This window comes from Lagenorhynchus albirostris, chromosome 14 (assembly GCF_949774975.1).
Source record: "Lagenorhynchus albirostris chromosome 14, mLagAlb1.1, whole genome shotgun sequence".
NCBI classification, from domain to species: Eukaryota; Metazoa; Chordata; class Mammalia; order Artiodactyla; family Delphinidae; genus Lagenorhynchus; species Lagenorhynchus albirostris.
In genome coordinates this window covers 64,245,684-64,267,692 of record NC_083108.1, presented here as the reverse complement: position 1 = coordinate 64,267,692, position 22,009 = coordinate 64,245,684, and the positions used below count along the sequence as shown (strand labels likewise).

The 22,009-nt window shown below is 44.6% G+C and overlaps 1 protein-coding gene across 3 annotated transcripts in view; it reads left to right on the top strand.

Moving 5' to 3' along the window:
- The window catches only part of SLC5A1 (solute carrier family 5 member 1), a 53,530-nt gene that overhangs the window by 18,543 nt on the left and 12,978 nt on the right, over nucleotides 1-22,009 (top strand). For all 3 annotated transcript variants that reach the window (XM_060170368.1, XM_060170367.1, XM_060170369.1), the window contains 9 exons: nucleotides 2,756-2,860; nucleotides 3,463-3,522; nucleotides 4,697-4,801; nucleotides 12,577-12,682; nucleotides 13,768-13,848; nucleotides 15,518-15,738; nucleotides 15,984-16,119; nucleotides 17,520-17,627; nucleotides 21,381-21,531. In XM_060170368.1, the coding sequence (XP_060026351.1) occupies nucleotides 2,756-2,860; nucleotides 3,463-3,522; nucleotides 4,697-4,801; nucleotides 12,577-12,682; nucleotides 13,768-13,848; nucleotides 15,518-15,738; nucleotides 15,984-16,119; nucleotides 17,520-17,627; nucleotides 21,381-21,531 (1,073 nt within the window). Of the gene's footprint in view, nucleotides 1-2,755; nucleotides 2,861-3,462; nucleotides 3,523-4,696; nucleotides 4,802-12,576; nucleotides 12,683-13,767; nucleotides 13,849-15,517; nucleotides 15,739-15,983; nucleotides 16,120-17,519; nucleotides 17,628-21,380; nucleotides 21,532-22,009 lie in introns of those variants that run through there.

Sequence of the window (22,009 nt, the reverse complement as noted above, 5' to 3'; positions counted from 1 at the left end):
GCCTACAACTGCTTAAAGCCCACTGTCCCCCTTGGGGGGATCTTGGAGAGAAATTCTTGAACTTAAGGTTAATCTAATGCAGTTAATCATTACTAGTAATTATGCTCTTAATAGTATAACATTAGGCTTAATAATTTATCAAGTGAGAGATGATAAATGAAAAAAAAAAGATAATGTGTAATGACAGGCAGGCTACATGCAGAAGGGAATCCTGATTAAAAGTGAATTCTTATCCCCACCAAGCTGTGAGGAGAGGAAGGAGGTGGATGTGTTTAAACAGCCTGCTTTCCTCTCAGTTTCTCCTTCTTCTCCTCCTCCTCCTTCTCCTTCTCCTCCTCCTCCTCCTCCTCCTCCTTCTTCTTCTGCATCACAAAGCATTTTACTGTTTGTGCTATAATGAGGATGAAATGCAGTCTAGATCAATAGAATTTTTACACAATGAGAATTCCACTTATGGTCAGAGCCAATGGTTATTTACTTCTTTATGCAAAGCTTACTGGGTCCTATTCTTTTAACAAAGGCAAGCATGCATATGTTGTACAACACACTTTAAAGTACAGATAACAAAAGATTAAACTCTTAAGCAGCAATAATCAAAGTACACAGTTTCCCTTCTTAATGAATGACGTCCACCCAGTTACTAAAGTCCTGAATCTAGGGGTTACCGTTGATTACCCTTTCCCGCATTTCCCACGTCTGATACATCAACAGGGCTCATCAACTTTGTTTCTAAAATGTACCCCAATCTCTATGCTTGTCTTTGTCTCAACTGCCACCACCTGAGACCAAGCCGCTATCCCCTGTTACCTACAGGCAGCAACTGCCTCCCACATGTTTTTTTGTTTTCTCTCTTGCCCCCAACAATACACTCTCCACATACTTGAGAGCAATACTTAAAAACAAGTTAGATCCTTTCCCTCCCCTGCTTGAAACCCTCCAGTGGCTTCCCATCAGACAGAGTAAAATCCACTCTCCTATCCTGGCTTGCTAGGACCTACGTGATGTATCGCCTCCCAACTTTCCAGCCTCATCTCACACCACCCATCACACTCCAGCCACTCTGGCCTTCTTTCTGCTTCCCAACCATGATGACCTTCTCACTTGGGAGGGTGTGGGGGGGTGGTCTTTGCTTTGCTGGAAAGCTTTCCCTCTGATCTTAGCATGGTTGACTTCTTTTATCATCTTGATCTCAGTTTAGAGGTCCCCCCACAGAGGGACCTTTCCCAGACTAAAGCAGTCACTCTATCTATCACACCTTCTCTATTCTCTTCACAGCACTTAACCACTCTCTGATCTTTTTTGTTGTTGGTGGTGGTGCTTTTCGTACAGGAATCCCCAGTGTCTAGAATGGCACTTAACACACTGAGTAGGTGCTAAGTTAATATTTGTTGAGTGAATGAATGAAGGCACTTACACCACTGTCTCCTTATCATTCTGGAGACCTCCTGGCCCGGCCTTCAGAGATCTCCCTCTCCTCTGACTTAGCATATGGCACTAAGCACCCACTGTTTTATATCAAGGAACAGTTAGGACAGTTTCTTGGAGTAATCTGCCTTTTGGGAAATATGTGTTTTGTTCCAAATTTGAACCATATTGGGGATATTAGACAAATAACTACCAGCCTCCCCCAATTGCTCAGCAAGACTGGGGATAATTATACTAGTTTGATGATCATCAAATGTTGCTATGCCTTCTCCTCCTGGGTACAGAAGAGCTCTAGAACTTTTTGGAGTTCTCTTGGACCTCAGAGGCGGTTGAGTTGATGGTACGGTACCATGATTGGTCAGTTCAAAATCCCTCTCTTGTTTCACCTGATACTTTCTCCTTCATCTCCTATTCAAAAATCCCATTCTCCTTTCCTCTCCCAGGCGTCAACTCTTGGGTATTTAGTATATGTCCTTCCAATTTGTCTTCTAACCTATGTTTATAGACATATGTATATCTTTGAAAAATGCAGTGTTTTGTGCATGTATCCATAGGACCTTTGTAAAAAAATAAAAATACTATATCGAGGGAATTCCATGGCGTTCCAGTGGTTAGGACTCCATGCTTCCACTGCCCGGGGCCTGCGTTTGATCCCTGGTTGGGGAACTAAGATCCCACAAGCCACGTGGTGCGGCCAAAATAACTACTATATCGACTTAGAGAGTTATTATTAGCATCTCTTGTTACTTGGGAGCTCATGGGATTACAGAATTTAACAGCTAAGAGTCACTTGGAAATTATTGGCTCTACCCCCTGCCTTCTTTGACAAGTGACAAGTAACTGACGTCCAGAAGCTTCCTTTTAAATGATTTCTTTCAAAAAAACTGTCCACATTTCCTGAGATCCTGTATTGGTCAAGGTCCCAAGTCAGGAGTGCTGGGGGACACAGAGATGAATGGCACAGGTCCTGCTCCTGAGCCCTCCGCCGCTGGGGAGACTTCCAGAGGAGGCCGGTCGGGCTGTGGAGCTTCCCATGCCTTCTTGACTGTTGCGCATTGGGCTCACAGAGGACTCACAGAGTTCTGATTTGGGGATACATCCCACGACTCCTTCCGCAGTCCTCTCCTTTTTATCTTTGCTATTACCCAAGTCCTCACATCTGCCTTCTGAACCAGTGGTCCCGGCAGACTCCAGCATAGTCAAGTTTCTGGCTGGCCTCTGCTCTTTCTTGTCCTTCTCTTGGATGTCATGTCTCTTCTATCTTTGGTCCACCCCTGAGAGTCCTGGTGAAGCATGGAGTCCTCACCCGACCTTCTCTTTGTGTTTCCAGATTGGAGCCTCTCTGTTCGCCAGTAACATCGGAAGCGGCCACTTTGTGGGACTGGCGGGAACGGGAGCAGCTGCAGGCATCGCCACTGGAGGCTTTGAATGGAACGTGAGTAACATCAGAGACACTGTGTCCTGGAGCTGGAAAGATCTCTAGCTGTCAGCCAGCTCAGTCTACACTCAGAGATGTTCTAGATGTTAGAGAACCTCCCAGGGCCACCTTGGAGTACAGATGGATGAGGGGCACAGCTTCAGGAACCCCAGGGTCCTGCTCCCCTTCCACCATGAGAAATCACTGATTTGATGGCGATAGTGTTTCTTTCTTCTTTTAAAAAGCCAACCCCTCCTGTACCCTTTCAGCCATATCAGAGGTTTGGAAATACCACCAGATTTCCATTATTACTATTATTTTTTATTTTTAAAAGCTCTCTAAATGGTATTTTACTCCTGTAAACCAGGGAAGAGGCAAAAGGAGCTGTGATGTCAGTGGGTAGCCCCCCGGGTTCCTCTCCACTGTTGCCCAACTGTTGTTCCTGTGGACCAATCAGGCATCAAAGTCCTTCTCCAAGCACTGATGGCCACTTAGGGAGTTGTGCCCAGAGCCCAAAGAGAAAATGCTGGGTGGATGGTCTGCAGCAGCTGCAAGCCCTGCAGGCAGCAGGATGGGCTAAGGTTCCTCCTGGTTTGACTCCACCTCTTTTTTGGTTTCAGGCCCTTTTTTTGGTGGTTCTGCTGGGCTGGGTGTTTGTCCCCATTTACATTAAGGCAGGGGTAAGTATTTGCTCTGTTATTATGTAATATATATTTCCTGCTGGCAAATATCTGTGTGAACTTGGTCCTCCTGGAGGGCAGAGGAGACTTTCTGGGATAAGAGCCTATGACTTGTCTCTCTTTCCTGGGTTATAAAGCTCCTGACTGCTCTCAGGGGCATTCAACAGATCTACTTGGCCACGACTTGTCCCTCTGGGAAGCCCTCCTAAGCAACCTCACTCTATTCAGCATTGAAAGCATCACATCCCCTCGGTCTGGGTGAATACTTGCAAGGCACTGTCGTGCATTTGCACATGATACATAACTGTCTGCCTCGGCCCCTGGAACAGAAGCAACATGAGAAAAAGAACCATATTTTCCCTTTATTTAAAAACATCAGCAGCCTTTGTTTGCTGAGCATGCATCTGGTACTCAACTACCAAATGCATGCTCGGTCTCTTGACTAAACCTCTGACATTTTACATAAGAGAGCTTTAGCAACATCTGTCCATTGAGATATAATGAGCACCTACCATGTGTACGTCTATACATTAGGAGCTGAAATCAATAAGAAAGAGGCACAGGCAGACTCTGCATCTTGTGGAGGCTCATGGACTGCTGGTGATACATGTCTGATTCCAGGAGACAGCAGGCTCAGGGTTGAGAACATGAGACAGAGTGTGGTTGGAATTTGCAGAAAGGAACTGGGAGAGCAGTTGAGCTGGCCTGCAGCCACAGTCCTTGGCAAGGCTTATGTGCAGAGCAGGGTGAAGCACACACCCAGCCTGGACACCTTTTTTGGTGCACTGGAAAGGTACCACCGTGGTTATGATGTCTTGTTCACAGAAGGTGCTTTGTATAGGACTATCTATCTATTTATCTATCCCCTCCTTCTTCAGGGCAAGGATCTGCCTTCTTGGTTATGTGCAGGCATGTGTTCATTAAAAAAATTGTTTATTGGGCCCTTCTATGTCCTGGGATGCTACCCAGCTGCCTCTGCAGTGGTAGGGCATGTGAGATTGAGATGAGCAAATGGATGGAGTATGGGGACATCTGGCCACCTCGAAGACTTCTCTGACCAATGAAGGTTAACCCTTGATCATACCTCTGACACCGGGGTGGATGCCTCTGCTCTGCTTGCTCTGGGCCTTCTGATCACTCAGACTGGCAGTGACCGCCCTTCCATCCCATGCAGGTGGTGACGATGCCAGAGTACCTGCGGAAGCGATTTGGAGGCAAGCGGATCCAGGTCTACCTCTCTGTTCTGTCCCTGTTGCTGTACATTTTCACCAAGATCTCGGTGAGTCCTCCGCCCTAGGGGCTGAGCACTGGCTGTCTCAGAACCTGCCTACCCTCGCTCCTCACCACATGCTGGCCCACCAAAGGGCAGTGCTATATGTTTCCATTAACTTGGTCCCTTAGGCCTTTTTGCTTCTGAGGGTAAAGTCCTATTTCACACATCAAGGAGTGAACACATGGAACTCCTTATCCTCTACTGTGGGGAAGGTTGAAGACATAAACGGTTCAAGAAGGTTCAGTGAAAGCTGTTCTTCTGTTCTAACAGAAGATTAATAGGGAGTTAGGGATGCCTGAGGGCTGGCCCCGACCTTAGAGGTAGTTGTAAGCCTTTATGCCCTGTCAGGGTCAGAATCTGGCTCCAAGTGACATTTCTGATGCGCTTAAACATGGGCAGTCAGTGGCAACTCTGGAAGGGAACTCAGAGATTCCCCCTCTTCCTTCGTGAACAGGGAAACAGAAACTCTGGGCATGGAGATTCTTGCTCAGGAGTAGAACCCAGACTGCTGGCTCCAGCTCTGTCCTTTTCACTGCACAAGCCTTCTTATATTCATTCAGAATCAGCTCCCTGGGCCTTTAGTTGCTAACCCTCCAGGGGATTTTTGCTCTCTCTGAACCCAACCACTGGGGTGGACCCCCTTCCATTTAGCCTGCCTCCCTGCCAACCTGGAGCTGCAGGCCCCAATATGCAGAGCTGAGATTTCTCAGGGATTGGCTGGCCATTGTGGTGTGTTTGAAAGCTGTGCAGAGCTCTTGGCTGACCCACTGGAGCAAGACTTGAATTCCTTCTTTACTTCTCTTCCTTTCTTGAAAATGTTCAAGTCAACTCCTTTTGATGGTAAAACAAAACAAAGTGAAAGACCCAGGAAATCATTGAAGTTCTGAGATATATTCCCCCTGACAGTCCAAAAGATGGCAGGAAGAAAAAAGTTCGCTTATAGGTCTTGCCTGGAATTTTTTTTTAACCCCTAAGGAGATTGTCAGTCTGATAAAGGTTAAAGCAACAGTGGAAAAAAAAATTTTAAAGAAGGAAAATGTGAATAAAGAATAACAGAAAGAAAATAGGATCTTGATAAGAAAACTATCTAGGAGAATAATTGGAGGAAGCATGGGGTTGTGGAGGAGCTGGGCTTCTGCTCTACTGCTCGCCAGTGGTGACCTGGGGCCAGTAGCATATTGCTTTACTTCTCTGGAGCTTAGCTTCTTTGTGAGTAGGATGGGGATAAAAATTCTGCCTTGCTTACCTCCCTGGGTGGTAGTGAGGATCAAATGGATTTTCTTGAAAACATGAAACGTTTTTGGGATGTAAGATATGATGATGATGAACATGAGAACCATCGACGCTCCCTGTAAGAAGCTCCCTGGATTGCTTCAGCACCCTAACCTAGCTAGAGAAGAAGGCTATATATTCTGGATACTAGGCCCTTATCAGATATATGATTTGCAAATATTTTCTCCCATTCTTTAGGTTGTCTTTTCACTTTCTTGGTAGTGTCCTTTGATGAATAAAAGTTTTAAATCTTGATAAAGTCTAGTTTATCTGTTTTTTCCTTTTGTTGTTCATGCTTTTGGTGTCATTTCTAAGAATCCATTGCCAAATCCAAGGGCAGAGAGAGAAATGGCATTTTCTGTGCTCACATAGGAAGTGGTTCCAGCTTTCCCCCTTAGCCAGCAGTTACAAAGTACTCACTGCTCTATCAGAGGGGTTATCTCATTGACTATCGTCAATTTTCCTCTTTTTTCTTGTCCTTCCTCATCTAGCACTAAAGGTGAGATTGGACCAATCTCAGCACTCGTAAAAGATCTGCCCTGGCTGAAATCTGAGTCAGTTGGATCTGAACTGAGCCTTCTCCTCTAGTTAGGTAGGGTAATGAAAAAATAGCAGCTCGTGCTTTTATTGCCCTGATTACTTAAAAGTGAGAAAACAACAATATTAGATAACATTTTCAATTTTTTTAATTTTGGAAAATTTCAAACATACACAAGCAGAGATAGAATAGTATAATGAGTACTAATGGACCTAATTCTCATCACTTGGCTTTCACAATGAACAATATTTTGCCATTCTTGGTTCATCTCTCCCTTCCACCTTTTTTCTCCAACAGTATTTTAAGTCAAATCCCAGACATCATGTCATTTCACTGTAAATTCTTCGGAATGCACCTTTAACTTTTAAAGAACTTAACAATTGTGCTATTATCATGCTTAACAAAATGTATAGTAATTTCTTAATTTAAGTAGTTTAATACCTGGTCCATATCCAGATTTTCCTGATTATCTGAAAAATGTCTTCTTACAGTTGATTTGTTTGAATCAGGATTCAAATGAAATCTACACATTGCATTTGACTATTGCTTCTTTAGAGGAAATGTATATATATATCTTCAGCCTACCACAATAATTTTTCACTTTTATGTTATTACTTTCTACATGCATACACTTTTTTTTTTTTTGACTGGGTTGTCTTTTTTGATGTTGAGTTGAAAGTGTTCTTTATATATTCTGAATACTAGACCCTTATCTGATACATGATTTGCAAATATTCTCCCATTCTGTAGGTTGTCTTTTCACTTTCTTTTGTGTCCTTTGGTGCACAAAAGTTTTAAATCTTGATGAAGTCTGATTTATCTGTTTTTTCTTTCGTTGCTCATGCTTTTGGTGTCATTCCTAAGAATCCATTGCCAAATCAAGATCATGAAGATTGAATTCTAGGTTTGTTCCTAAGAGTTTTATAGTCTTAGCTCTTACATTCAGATATTTGATCCATTTTGAGTGATTTTTGTATATGATGTGAAGTAAAGTCCAGTTCTCCCAGAACCATTTGTTGAAGAGACTTTCATGTCCCCACTGAATGGTCTCAGTGGGAACATGTGCTCCGGGATTGGGCTTTGTCTTGGAGTTGGGACTGACACCCAGCCTTACTGCTCCCTCCCTGCCCAGCTTCCTGACATAAAGTGCTACTGCCCTTGACTGGTGCTTGTGTGCTTTCCCTGCCTATGTGGTGATTCCACCTCCTTCACTTTCTCCTCCTTTCCTTCAGGGTAGTTTTTAATTACAAGATGAAAACCCTGGGCATTTCAGTCTTATTTCCTTGGAGACTGGTGTGCATAGCCTGGACTGGGAGTTGCTGGGAGGGGTAGAGAAATCGGGCTTCCTGAGGCAGGGAAGGTCAGGTGCAAGAGGAGAAAAAGAATGTAAGTGGGAGGGTGGGGAGGTGACCCTGGCACTAGTGGAGGTTGGTGAGGGAACTGCTCCTTGCTCCTTGGTTCAGCTTGTGAGATAGCACCTGTCTACTAAGCATGTAGAGGAGGGCACTGGGATCCCCTTTCTTGGAAGCAAGGCTTCTCCAAGTCCACAGTTCAGGTCGGTGAAAGTCTGTTGGCTGAGCTTTGCCCTTGGAGCTGATGTAGCAGTAGTCATAAAAATAATCTTACTGCTCAACATCTTTGCCTGCCTTCCCAATTACCTCACCTATTGTTCAGGTTACTGATTAAACCTCCCTGGACTTGGGAGCCCCCAGGTACCTGAGGGGCAGCCTCCCTCAGCTCAGACCCTGATGGAGTCCATCCCCCAGCAGATGGCTTTTTCTGAATTTTACTTTTGAACAGTACTTAGTATGGTCTGCCCCCTTTCTGTGTGATTTCTGCGGTTCCTTACTGGAGGCCTTGCCCAATGTCCTACCAGCTCCACCTGCTGCCCAGAGCCAGCAAACCCTTGAATAATGCACACGAAGGATGATAGCTGCCTTTTATTTGGTGCCAATAGCTTTACTTAGTCTCCAGTAGGGGCTTAACTTATTCCATCTCCAGTCCTCATAAGAGTTCTGTGCAGGTGAAGATTTTTATTTAATTTTCCACTTGATGGAGGAGAAAACTGAGTCTCAGAGAAGTTAAGTAATTTGTCCCAAATCACATAGCTAGTGTATTGCAAAGCCAGGACTGGAGTCTGGGTCTCTCTAGTCCCAGTGTCTGTGTTCTCACAATTCTGCTCTGTGCTTGGATGGGATGAAGGCATAGGATAACAGGATAGATCATCTAGTTCTATGATCTATGCTCCCCTTTTACAGAGAAGAGAAGGGGCTTTGTGGGGTCAAACAGTAGCAGAACTAGATTGAGAAGCAGAGTCCTTGATACTGAATCAAAACCTTTTGACATTATGTCCCCTGGCCTTCTAAGTCCAGTACAAACAAGTCAAAATTCAAGACCTTGGGGAAAATTTAAATAGCCAGTTAAGTGACCTTCCAATTTAAATGAGTTTCTGAGAGTAGGATTTGAGAGGACTGTAAAGGGAGAACATCAGCTGCACACTGGGTGTATAAGGGATCTGAAGGTGGGACATCTAGGCAGTGGGGAAGGACAGGGAAGGGTCAGGCAGGCAAGACTTTGTAAATTTGGCTGACTTCAGGTTCACCATGGGTCACAGAGCATGAAATCTTTGAAAGGATTACACTGATACTGACTGTACTTGCTAGGAGCTCACATTAAGATACACGAGTTCAGGGCTTATGAACAAAAGGAAAGAATTGTTAGTTAACAAAGTAAGGTAATCAAGTATTTACATTGCACACAAACAGAGATTAATCACTATTGTTGTGTGTGTGTGTAGGCATGGGTAAGAAGAGAGGAGTGGCCTTGTGATATCCATGTCCAGACAGGGAACAATCAGGGACCTACCAGGAAGGCTTTGGGAGGATGCAGGGATCCAGTGGGCATGTAATTGATAGGAGAGAAAAAGTGAAATGCATTTCAGGTGGAGAGTCCCAGATGTGGCCCAGGCCATTGAACAGGGGTGGTGTGGAGTCTTGACTATGGCTGCCATCTTGTGGCTATGTCCTTTTGGTTTCTGAGACTCAGGCTTGATTATTCCACCCAGACTTGATTATTCCTCCATGTAATCCTGAATTTTATAGGCTCCTTCCCGCCCACCCACTCCACCCCAGCACCCTGCCTTACCAAGTTCGGAGAAGCATTCTGTTCTGTAAAATTTCCTGGCATTATCTGTCTTATTCAAATGTGCACAATCACTTGAGATAAAGCCTCAGATTTTATGAATTACATGTGATGACCAAATGTCCCTATTTATATTTCCTGGGGCTATTATCACAGATCACAACTGTAATAAACTTTTATAGCAACTATGCTATCTGTTTTGGATCCTTGGGTGAAAATAAGAGCTTCGGAGCTTGCTTAAGTTTTGAATGCTTATCACCTGGTTCATTCACTCACAAATGGAAAGAGAAATTTGAGTAATGGGGCTCTCCATCTCAAACCTCATTGCCAGGCAAGATCTACTGGGTGCTCAGATACAACTAGGACTAGAATGGGCAGCAAATGAACACATGTAAAATCCCAGGATTTCAAACATTAGAGCTGAGACTAAACAAACTACCCAAGGCTTATGGTCAGAGACTGTTACTCTAAGAGGTTTTCCAACTGGATCTGTATTTATTGTCCCCTGTGAGTTCCATGGAGCTTGTTCAGCCAGACTTTCAAAGTGGTGGGCTAAATCCAACTTCCTGTTTCTGTAAATAAAGTTTTATTGGAACACAGTCATGCCCATTAATTGATGTATCATCTACGGCTGCTTTCAAGCTTCAACGGCAGGCAGTCTTGAGCAGGTTGGAAAGCAACTGTATGGCCTGCAAAGCCTAAAACATGTATGAAGTGAGCCTTTACAGAAAAAGTTTGCTGACCCCTGGCCTAGAGGACCATAATTGTTTAGTTCACTTCAAGTTAGTTTTGCTTAGCAGCACTGGGGAAATTTGCTTGTTCCCTTATTCCCTCCCTCCCTCCCTTTTCCCCTACCTCCCTTCTTTCCTTCCTTCTTTCCTTTTTTTCTTCTTTATTAAGAGCTAAGAGAAGTTTAGAGAAGGAGCAATCTGAGATGAGCTGTGAAATAAATGATCTCATAGGATTAGAGGAGAGTTCTTTTATATCAAAGTTGGTGGTATATTCCCTATCCAGTCCCTGATTTTTATAAATAAAAAAGTAATGAAATGCTTCAAACATACAGTAAAGTACTATACTAATACCACCACCAGGATTCTGTAGATCTAAACAGCTTATCATTTTTTAAAAAAAGAAATAAAACATAACAGATAAGGCTTATCTATACCCTTTTGACCCTATTTCCTTCCTTCTTAAAAGGTAAACACTATCTTGAACTTGGTATGTATTCTTCTGGTCTATTTTTTAATATTTTTACTACATGATGTGTGTATAGCCATATATCCATCCAGCCAAGTAGAAGGTTCTTTATGGAGCTAAATGAGGCAGGGAGAAAAAGAACTGCATCAAGAACTGGTGAATTTGGGGGTGAAGAGGGAGCAATTCTCCCTAAATTTACATGAGATAATCTAGATAAAACCACCTATCAACAAGCCCGCCACACAAGAGGTTCGTGGTGATGCTCTGGTTGTGTCTGAGTCAAGATGGATCCCATCTGTGCAGAGGAGATAAAATTATGATGTAGCTAACATCTCTCTCCACTCCAGGGTGAGGCGGGGTTTCCCTCTCATGGCCTCCAGCACTCAAACTTGCTTTTGGGAATAGATCAGATAAACCTTTTACACTGAGGTGTAAATGAAGGATAATAGCCTAGAGCAGCAGTCTACAAAGTGGGTTGGGAGGAACCTCAAGGTGTTAATAGTTGTTCCTTGGCAAACAGAGTTCCATAGTTATATAAGTTTGTGAAGGGTCATTTACTATGTTTTCCTCCTGGGGATTCACAGTATATTAGAGGCTCAGAGAAGTTGTGTGGTAAAGAAACTGCTTTAACTTTATTTAATCCAGTATTTCACAGACCTCTTTGACTATGGAATTCTTTTTTTTTATCATGTAATATCTATTATCATCTTGAATAAATCTTGTTGGGAAATTTAGGAATAGAGCATGACTCTCAGGTATTCATATCATTTTTTAAATAATTAAATAATTAATTAATTAATTAATTCTTGGCTGTGTTGGGTCTTTGTTGCTGCGCACAGGCTTTCTCTAGTTGCGGTTTGCGGGGGCCACTCTTCGTTGTGGTGCATGGGCTTCTCATAGCAGTGGCTTCTCTTGTTGCGGAGCACGGGCTCTAGGCGCGTGGGCTTCAGTATTTGTGGCACATGGGCTCTAGAGCGCAGGCTCAGTAGTTGTAGTGCATGGGCTTAGTTGCTCTGCAGCATGTGGGATCTTCCTGGACCAGGGCTCAAACTTGTGTCCCATGCATTGGCAGGCAGATTCTTAACCACTGTGCCACCAGGAAAGTCCTCCTTTTGTTTTTATTTTTATTTTATTGAGGTAAGAACACTTAGCTTGCCCTCTAGCCACTTGACAGGTTTTGAGTGTATAATACATATTGTTGACTAGGTATGATGTTGCATGGCAGATCTTTAGAGCTTATTCATCTTACTTAACTGAAACATTATACCTGTTGATTAATAACTCCCCCTTCCTCCAGCCCCTGGTAACAGCCATTCCAGTCTCAGATTTTATGAGTTTGACTATTTTAGAAACCTTGTATACATGGAATTGTACACTACTTGTCTTTCATATTCTCAACTGGGGATAAAAATATGAACCTCTAATTGTGGGAGTTCAGCCAAAGGGCAAAGGGGTGTGGGCCAACGTGGAGCCTCGGAAATCACAGGCATCGGCACTACTTGGGAGTCGGCTTCTGCTAACCCCTCCAAGTTCTCCTCCCTCGTCCCTGCCGCTGACGTGCCTCAGCCAGGCCCCGTACACCCTGCAGCCAGTGGCCCCTCTCTCCCCAGCCCCACCTCTTCTCTCCTTCCAGGCAGACATCTTCTCTGGGGCCATATTCATCAACCTGGCCTTGGGCCTGAATCTGTACCTGGCCATCTTTATCTTACTGGTAATCACTGCCCTTTACACAATCACAGGTGAGTCCCCTCGAATGACTCAGCCCAAGCCCAGCTTGGGGTTAGGCACTTGTGAAGACGTGGCTTCTCCTCTCAAGGAAGAGATCCACCCAGGAAACAGTTCGAGGAAACAGTTGTAGGTGGCCCCAGAAAAATCCAGTGCTGGTGGGAACAGTCAGGACAGTTTCTTACAGGAGGTGGGACAGGGTTTGGCTTTGCAGGTTGTGGAGAGAACTTGGCTGAGTCGGGAGAAGCAGGGAGGGAGTGCCAGGCTCGGGGAGAGGTGTGAGCAAGGGAATGGAGTCAGGAATGGGAGTGGCAGTGCCGGGGCAGGGTGAGCAAGCAGATGAGTTCAGCTGGAGGAGGGGCCATCAATGGGAGGTAGCTGAGGGTGGGGGGTGTAGACGATGCCAAGACCTGATAGTTCAAGTGGGGTCACAGTGCGGGGGCCTTGGAAGCCAGACAGAGGCCTTGGATTTGATGTGACAGGGACTGGGAGGCACTGTAGGGAGGAAGGGAGGGAGTGACACACAGAGACCTTAGAGGAAGGCTCCAGAGGTGACCGGAGAAGCCGGCGGCACTAGTGACCATGGGGCACCTTTGCAGAGGTTGCTCTGCCCAGTTAGGGGAGCCAGGGCCAGCGATGGAGCTTGCTGCCCAGCTGGAGCCCCATGGCGCTGGGGATAAGAAGTTACTCAGATGACCTGAGAGAAGAGAGAGTGGACTGATTTGGTTATGTCCCCAGACATCTTGTAGAGATGTCAGCTCTTTGCTCTTCCCTGCCTTTGTTTGCGCAGATGCTTCTCACCATAGCCATTTCCTGGCTTAAAGCGGTCACATCAAGCTCTCCGTCCTCAAATAGGGAGAAACATTCTCTCCCCAAGGCCTTTCCAGCATTTCTGTGAAAAGTGGAGATACTGGAACATGCTGGGTGGCAGACCTCTGTAACAGGACAAGGGAGGGAAGGAAAGGAAGGCAGACTGAGGGGTGCAGAAGGTGTGCAGAGGGAGAGGAGTGCGGGTGGGGGTGAGGGTGGGGAAAAGAGGTGGGCTGACAGGTTGCCCTCCTACCTGAGGTTAGATGCCTTGTCTCCTTTGCTTGCTCAGGGGGCCTGGCGGCTGTGATTTACACGGACACCTTGCAGACGGTGATCATGCTGGTGGGGTCTTTTATCCTGACTGGGTTTGGTAAGTGGGGCTGGGGCAGGCTGAGGAGGTTGGGGGGCAGAGGTAGAGGCCCAGGGAGAAAAAACGAGTCCAGCCTCCCTGTCTGCTGCTGTCCTAGACAGTGAGCTGGGTATGCTCTGCTCTCCCCAGGGGAGTAGACTGGCCTAGATTGGCAGTCACTGTGGGTGTGCAAGGGACACCTTCCCTAGCCCTGGAGGTTTCAGGCTGGGCCCGGCCCAGACAATACCTGGATTCCTTGCTGCCCTCTCTAGACAGTCTGGGCCAGTGGGCCCCAGTGTGGGCCGCTGATGTCACGAGAGGTCTTCTCTCCACAGAGAAACTGGACTTAAAAGGGATAAGGCTAAATATCTATTAGGCTAAATATATTTAAATGTTGCATCTTAAATCTCAGATTATGTCATCTACATTTTGATGTTAAATGTCCTTTCTTTTATGAATGACCATTTTCTTATTTATTTCCTGATTTGGTAAAATTTAAAAAATCAGCCACAAAGTAAGTCAGAAAGAGAAAAACAAATACTGTATGCTAACACATATATATGGAATAAAAAAAAAAGGCTCTGATGAACCTAGGGGCAGGACAGGAATAAAGACGCCGATGTAGAGAATGAACTTGAGAAGACTGTGGGGGTGGGGGTAGGGGAAGCTGGTACGAAGTAAGAGAGTGGCATGGACATATATACACTACCAAATGTAAAATAGATAGCTAGTGGGAAGCAGCTGCATAGCACAGGGAGATCAGCTGGGTGCTTTGTGACCACATAGAGGGGTGAGATGAAAAGGGTGGGAGGGAGGCTCAAGAGGGAGGGGATATGGGGATATATGTATACATATAGCTGATTCACTTTGTTATATGCAGAAACTAACAAAACATTGTAAAGCAATTATACTCCAAAAAAGATGTTAAAAAAAAATCAGCCACTCTGTAATCCCCGTCCTCTCAGTTTTGAAATTTTATTTGTCTATGAAATCCTAAGGACAAGACTGGAAACCCTACAAATAGAGGTACTTGTTATGGGAGGACATAAAATGCCATTTTATTTTTAAGGGGGCCTATGCTCTCTGTGTGTCCTCTGAAGCTTCTTATCCTCTCTCTATGCAATGTTTTCCAAGAGCTTCCATTTGATTTTCCCCGGTTGTCCTCAGGGGTCTGGAGCAGGGGAAAGGAATGCCTTATTCTGCAGCACAGGGTCTGGAATGCCTTATTCCCACAGCCAAGAGGTGGCAGGGCTCCAGACTTCCTCACCCATTCTTTCCCATCCCACCACACTGCTGGGACTGGGGGCCTGATCTGTGTCTGTGTCCAGAATCCCAAAGGCCACTGCTGATAGCAGGGGGTGAGGGGAAAAACAGAGTCTTTGAATCTGGTTCAAAAGCAAGGTCTTTCTTTTAATAATTCAAATACTTTCCCTTTGTAAAGAAGTTTATGGTTGGAGTACTTTCACAGGTTGTTGCTTTGGACCCTCACAGTAGCCCCCTGAGGGGGCTGGGCAGGGTTAATAATCCCATTCTATGGATGAGAAAGCTGAAGCCCAGAATGGGACAATGACTTGCCCAAGACCCCACAGTGAGGGCTCTGGCTGTGGGTTTCTCAGGCATCCACAGGAAGAAACTGCTATGAAGAGTTGAGAGTTTCATGATGTTGACTTATGTTACCACTGTTTTCCAGCTTTTCACGAAGTGGGAGGGTATGATGCCTTCATGACGAAATACATGAATGCCATTCCAACTGTGATTTCTGACGGAAACACCACCATCAAGAAAGAATGCTACACCCCAAGGGCTGACTCCTTCCACATCTTCCGAGATCCTCTCAAGGGAGACCTGCCATGGCCTGGGCTCATCTTTGGGTTGTCCATCCTCGCCCTGTGGTACTGGTGCACAGATCAGGTACCCATGCTGGATGTGTTGGGAGGAGAGGGTCTTCCCCAGGGTGCTACAGAGACTCCTGTCTGCCTGTGGCTTGTGGGGCTGGGAAAGGTAGGGCAGGGCTCACGTGGTCTGAGGGCTGCTGAGCCTCGGTGACATCGCAGTGCCAGGCCAAAGACCCGGGATGGTGGGGGAAGCTGGGGTGGTTAGAGCCTGTTGTGGGGTCTCTTGCCTACACCCCTCCCTCACTGGGCTTTCCCGGGCAGGTCATTGTGCAGCGGTGCCTCTCGGCCAAAAACATGTCACACGTGAAGGCTGGCTGCATCATGTGTGGGTACCTGAAGCTGCTGCCCATGTTCCTCATGGTGATGCCAGGGATGATCAGCCGCATCCTGTACACAGGTGATGCCTTCTGCTGGACTTGCTGGCCTCTCTCTTCCATTTTCCTGGCTCCAAGTCACTTCTAAAGTCCTGTAGATCCCTGTTTCTTTTTTTCTGCCCTCTTCTTTTCTTGCCATGATTACCAAGCATTATTGTATCCCCCTGCCCCAGACAGTGAGCAACTTGAGACCACAGAATGTGTGGAGTTGTGTTCCCTGGTTCTTTACATTGGCAATTATTTTTCCCCTTTTGCAAATTCTCTGAAGTCATGACGTGCCTCCAACTATAGCTTCTTCTAGCTAATATTTACTTATTTTTTGCTCTGTCTTCTCCCCAACCCCCAGGCTATAGTAGTGTGTATGATGCCCTTAATGTCAAAGGACCGCAGCCAGTCTCTAACTGCTTGCTGCCCTGTTTCCTGGACCATTTCTGTGAAGGGGCCCCGAGCCTTGCACTTTGCTATCCAGGGTGTTAGATTCTTCCTTGGCCTGTTTGTGGCCTCTCCTACACTTCCGTTTGCGTGTGTTTTTCGGTCAGCCATCATAGGTTCAAACTGATTCCTGGAATATAAAATAATGGCAAAAAGAGAGCACCAGAGTGAAAGTTTGATGAGCACCTTCCAAAATGAAGACAAGACAGTCTGGGGCCACTTGTTGCCGTTGGCTACATGCTCCTAATAGTGCTTTCACCCTCCTATACTGGCTCACCTGTCACGAGAAAAATATATCTAACTGAAGATTTTAAAGTATAATGGATATAACACACAGACAAATATTTGAGGTGGTGCTGTGATGATTTGGTACTATATGGGGCAGCACTAAATGACCTACCTGTAGTAGGTACCTAATAAATGCGTGTTGATCTGAATTCTATAGCAGTTTTTAGAACTTCCTCCAAGTCTCTAGGTCATGTCCCCTTCCCCTCCCAGGTTACTGCCTTTCTATTTCTAGCCCAGATTTTCCACATCTGGGAAGTTCTACCCCACATTCCTCCCGCTGGGGAATTCCCTTAGTTGTCTAGATGTTCAACCCTACTTGCAAGAGCTGTTGAAAACAAACCTCAAAATTAGGAACAGCAAGTCACTGTGATCTTCAAGAGAAACAAGAACACAGTCACTGCTGAGCAGAGTAGCTAGCTAAAGTCTGAGGACCATGCCCTCTCCTTTCCTACGTAAGCATTTCTTTGCTTCTCCCTCATCTGCCTAGGAACTGTCTTTCCTCCCCAGGCAGAGCTTGGGAATGGTCAGAACCAGCAGGGCAGGGGGATGGCATGGAAGGGCTTAGTGGGAGCTGTGCTCTTTGTGGAACCATGTCAGGGCCATGGGCAGGAACATCCTATTTGAAGCCCTGTCTTAAGAAGGTGAATCTTGGAAATAGTTCCCGGATGTCTGCTTGCTGACATGACTCTTCATCTCTCCTCAGAAAAAATTGCCTGCACTGTGCCCTCGGAGTGTGAGAAATATTGCGGCACCAAGGTTGGCTGTACCAACATGGCCTACCCGACCTTGGTGGTGGAGCTCATGCCCAATGGTGAGAGTTGTCCCTGCTGGCAGGGTCTTTCTTGGGAGGCTGATTGGGCTTGGGCTCTATCTACATAGTGGTCTGTGGGCCTTCTGGGGCAAAGCCGTTTCTGAGCCTGGGGTGCTAGTAGGGAAAGCCTCATTCCGGGCATCCTCAGTTTTTGAGCAGGTCTTGCCTTAGTAGGGAGGAGACATCTGGCTTGGTTGGGCTCCATGAGTCCTGGCACTTGTCCATCAGTCAGGCATGGAAAGGAGATGATCTGAAAACATGTTAGGGAAAAACACGACTTTTTCATGCTCATCTAGAAAGTCTTTCGATGCTCTCCAACAGACATTAACATGAGGCTTGAACTAAATGGAGTTTTACCTGGAGAATGAATTGACTTCCAGGCTGTTCCAAAGAAAAACATGGAGAGAAAGGCAAAGAGCAATTTTAGCTCTAGAATGAGGAAGTTCAAGGCAGTAGGTAGATTGGATACAAGGGGGTTTCTCATTATACAGAATGTGGTGTCCTAAGAAAGTGAATACTTAGAGTCCAGAATAGTTAGTTTTGGGGTAGACCTGTATGGTTACTGTTCATCTTCATGTTGAAGAAAAATCTAATTCTGGCTTAAGGGATGGAAATCTCATTAGGTTAGGGGTCCCAGGAGACAAAAAATTCAAAGGTATTGATCAGGAAAATTTAGAATAAACATAAAATTTTATTACTGAAAGGAAACATGGAGATCATCTAGTCAAACCTGTTCATTTTACAGTTGGGGAAATTGAGGCCTACAGAGAGAAAGTGACTTTTCCAAGGCCACACAGTAACTCAGCGTCTGGCATTGTTAACTCAGCTGAAGACTAGAATTTAGGCATTTAGATTTTTTTTTTTTTAAACCACAGACTGGATAGGTGACCTTGGGCAAACCCTTTGCATTCAACTTCTATAAAAATGGGAGTAATAGTTAACTATCCCACTGAGCTGGGTTGCTTATTAATTAAGGTTGCAATTAACAAGAATCATGGCTCTTTTAGAGTTCTGGCTGGGATTCTGGCCTCTGTGGCGTGCTTATGCTATTTCCTTAGACTGGCAGATCCTGGGTGAGGACTGTAGCTCTGAATACTGTGCTAGAGTGGATTGTGCATGACAGAAAGCTGTGTGGCACATAGGACACCAAAATGCTGCTTTTGCATGTACCATTGTCTTTCCTCCCTTTTGGCTGGAATCTGGCTTCTGTAAACACCAGATTCCCCAATGACCTCTCCATGCTAGATCAAATAGATATTTTCCATTGGTCCCTCAGTAGCATTCAGCATTATTGATCACTCATCTTTTTTGAGTTATTCCCTTCTCTTGGATTCCATAACACTATCCTCTTCTGTTTGTCTTCCCCCCCGCCCCCATCCTTTCCAGCTGTTCCTTTTTGTCTCACTTGCAGATTCAGCCTCCTTCACTCAGTCAGTAAATATTCCCCCACCAATCCATCACCAAATTCTGTCCATTTTACCTCCTAAGTATCTCTTATATTCATCTACCTCCTTCTCTTGTTATCTCCATCACTCTACTCTGATATACCGTTACTTGTTGCCTGGACTGCTCTAAAATTATGTTAAACAAATATTTGTTGTGTGAATAAATGAACGTGAGTCTGAGAAGAGTATCATACAGAGGGAAGAAAACTCTATCCCAGCTGAGCAATTAACTGGTAAAGTAACTCTGAGCGAATGGCAGAACTAAGACTTGAAGCCTTACCTACTAACTCCTTGAAATGGATCTTTGTTTTATTAATTGAAAAATGAGATAGTTGGATGAGATGGTCTTTATAACTCCTACTATAGCTCCAATAGTCTGTAGTCTACATGATAGACACTCAAGTGGGACCATTAAAAAAAATGTCCCAACAAATGACAAAATAATCAGAATAGGCAACCTTTATTTTTCTTCTTGTGAGGCTGTAGATGAAAACACAGCTATAAAATTATTTACAGATACAATACCTAGAAGGTGACAGAACCATGTTCCAAAAAGATCTCAAGAAGCAGGAATGTTGACTCAAAGCTAACCAGCTGAAGTTTAGTAGAGATATATGTCAAGTTCTATTATACAGGGATAGTACAAGAAACTGAAGATGTTTAGCTTGGAGAAGAGAGAGTTCAAGAGAATATGAGTTGTCTTTGAATATGTGAAAGATGGAAAAGTGGATGAAGAGTAATACCGCTTCTGGTGGGTGGCTGAGGCTATCAACAGGCAGATATCTGCCTAGTTAGGACTGTCCAAGAGGGAGCAGGCTCCTGTTGCTGCAGGGTTTAGGCAGAAGAAAAGTTGTGGAAAGGATTTGTGTATCAGATGGGTGGTAGGCCTAAGTGACACCTAAGGTTACCTTTACTTCTGGGATTGTACTCTCAATAGTGGGCCCTCAGCACGGCCTGGCCTCCTAGCCTCAGTAGGGACAACCTCGTGCTCTCCTTGGTTAGTATTTCACAGAGATGTGAAACTATCACCACAGTCAATTTTAGACAATTTTCGTCATGCCCCAAAGAAATCTTGTACCCGTTAGCAATCACTCTATGTTTCATCCTAGCCACCCCATAGCCCTAGGCAACCACGAATCCACTTTTTGTTTCTATGGATTTGCTTAGTCTGGACATTTCATATAAATGGAATCATGTACAATATTTGTCCTTTTGTGTCTGGCTTCTTTCACTTAGCATAATGTTTTCAAGGTTCATCCATGTTGTAGGCATGTACTAGTATTTCATTCCTTTTTTTAAAAGTGATATTCCACTGGATGGATATACCACATTTTGTTTATCCATTTATCAGTTGATGGACCCTGTGTTGTTTCTACTTTTTGGCTATTATAAATAATACTGTTATGAACACCCATGTACAGGTTTTTGTACAAACCTATGTTTTTATTTCTCTTGGGTAGATGCCTAAGAGTGGAATTGATGGGTCATATGTTAACTCTATGTTTAACTATTTGAGTAAATATTTACCACAGCGGTGGTACCATTTTACATTACTGCCAGCAATGTATGAGGGTTCCTATTTCTCCACATCATTACCCATGCTTGTTATTATCTGTCTTTTTAAAAATTATAGCCCCTCCAGGGGATGCAAAGAAGTATTTTATTGTGATTTTGATTTGAATTTCCCTGATGCTTAACAACTTTTCATGTGATTATTAGCCACTTTATCTTCTTTGGAAAAGTGTCTATGTAGGTCCTTTGCCCATTTTAAATTAGGTTATTTGTCTTTTTATTATAGAGTTGTAGGAATTTTTTATATATTCTGTATAATAGACCCTTATTAGATATATGCAAATATTTTCTCCCATTCTATGGGCTGTCTTTTCACTTTCTTGAAACCTTGTCTTTTAAATCCTAGTTTAACTATTTCTTCATTATCATTAATCTTTTGAGTGAGAGACCTTGTAAAAGTCTGCTCAGATGGAAACACGTACACACACACACACACACACACACACACACACACCACCATCACCACCACCACCATCACCGCCACCACCATCAATCACCCAACAGCAAAGCATTTACCTCATGTGTATTTTGTCCCTAGCTCTTTGTTGACTGCTGTGGGCTTACAATGTATTTTTAAGCTACAGTCCATTCCTTAAAGTTCTAATCTTTCTGAAGAGATAAATCAGAGAATATGGTGTGGTGTAAGAAGGCAAAAAACTTTCTAAGTCTTCACACTTTCCAAGCACAAAAGAGCTGAGGTTCTCCATGTACCACTCAGAACCTCCTTTTCTTTCAGGACTTCGAGGCCTGATGCTGTCAGTCATGTTGGCCTCTCTCATGAGCTCCCTGACCTCCATCTTCAACAGCGCCAGCACCCTCTTCACTATGGACATCTACACCAAGATCCGGAAGAGAGCATCTGAGAAAGAGCTCATGATTGCAGGAAGGTAAGTTCAGCTCCCCCTGTCATGCACCATAGAAAGCTTGAATGATCAGAGAGTTTCCCTCAAGCTGGGGAAGATTGGTACATGCTAGAATGGGAGTAACCTCTGTGGCAAGTTATATTTGCTTTCAGTGGCATTTAACTTTAAATTAGAGAGCATCAAACAATGTCCTTCTGAAGCAGGAAATGACATCAGAGATCATTTAATCTAACCTCAGTTTATCAATAAACAAGATGAGGCTTGTCCTGCCCAAATCAGGAAGCAGAGGCAGGACTGGAACCCATGGCCAACTGAGTCCTTGTCCAAGGCCCTTTATGCTGTCCCACGCTTCTCAGCCCTCCACACTGCAGCTCTCCTCACTGGACTTCTTTTAGACCCAGGTGCCTCCAGTACCTTGACCCTTTGCTGTAACATTTTTCAGGACCATTGTGAGGATTTGGTGATATTACGCTTGTGAACATGCTTTGTAAAGTCTAAAATA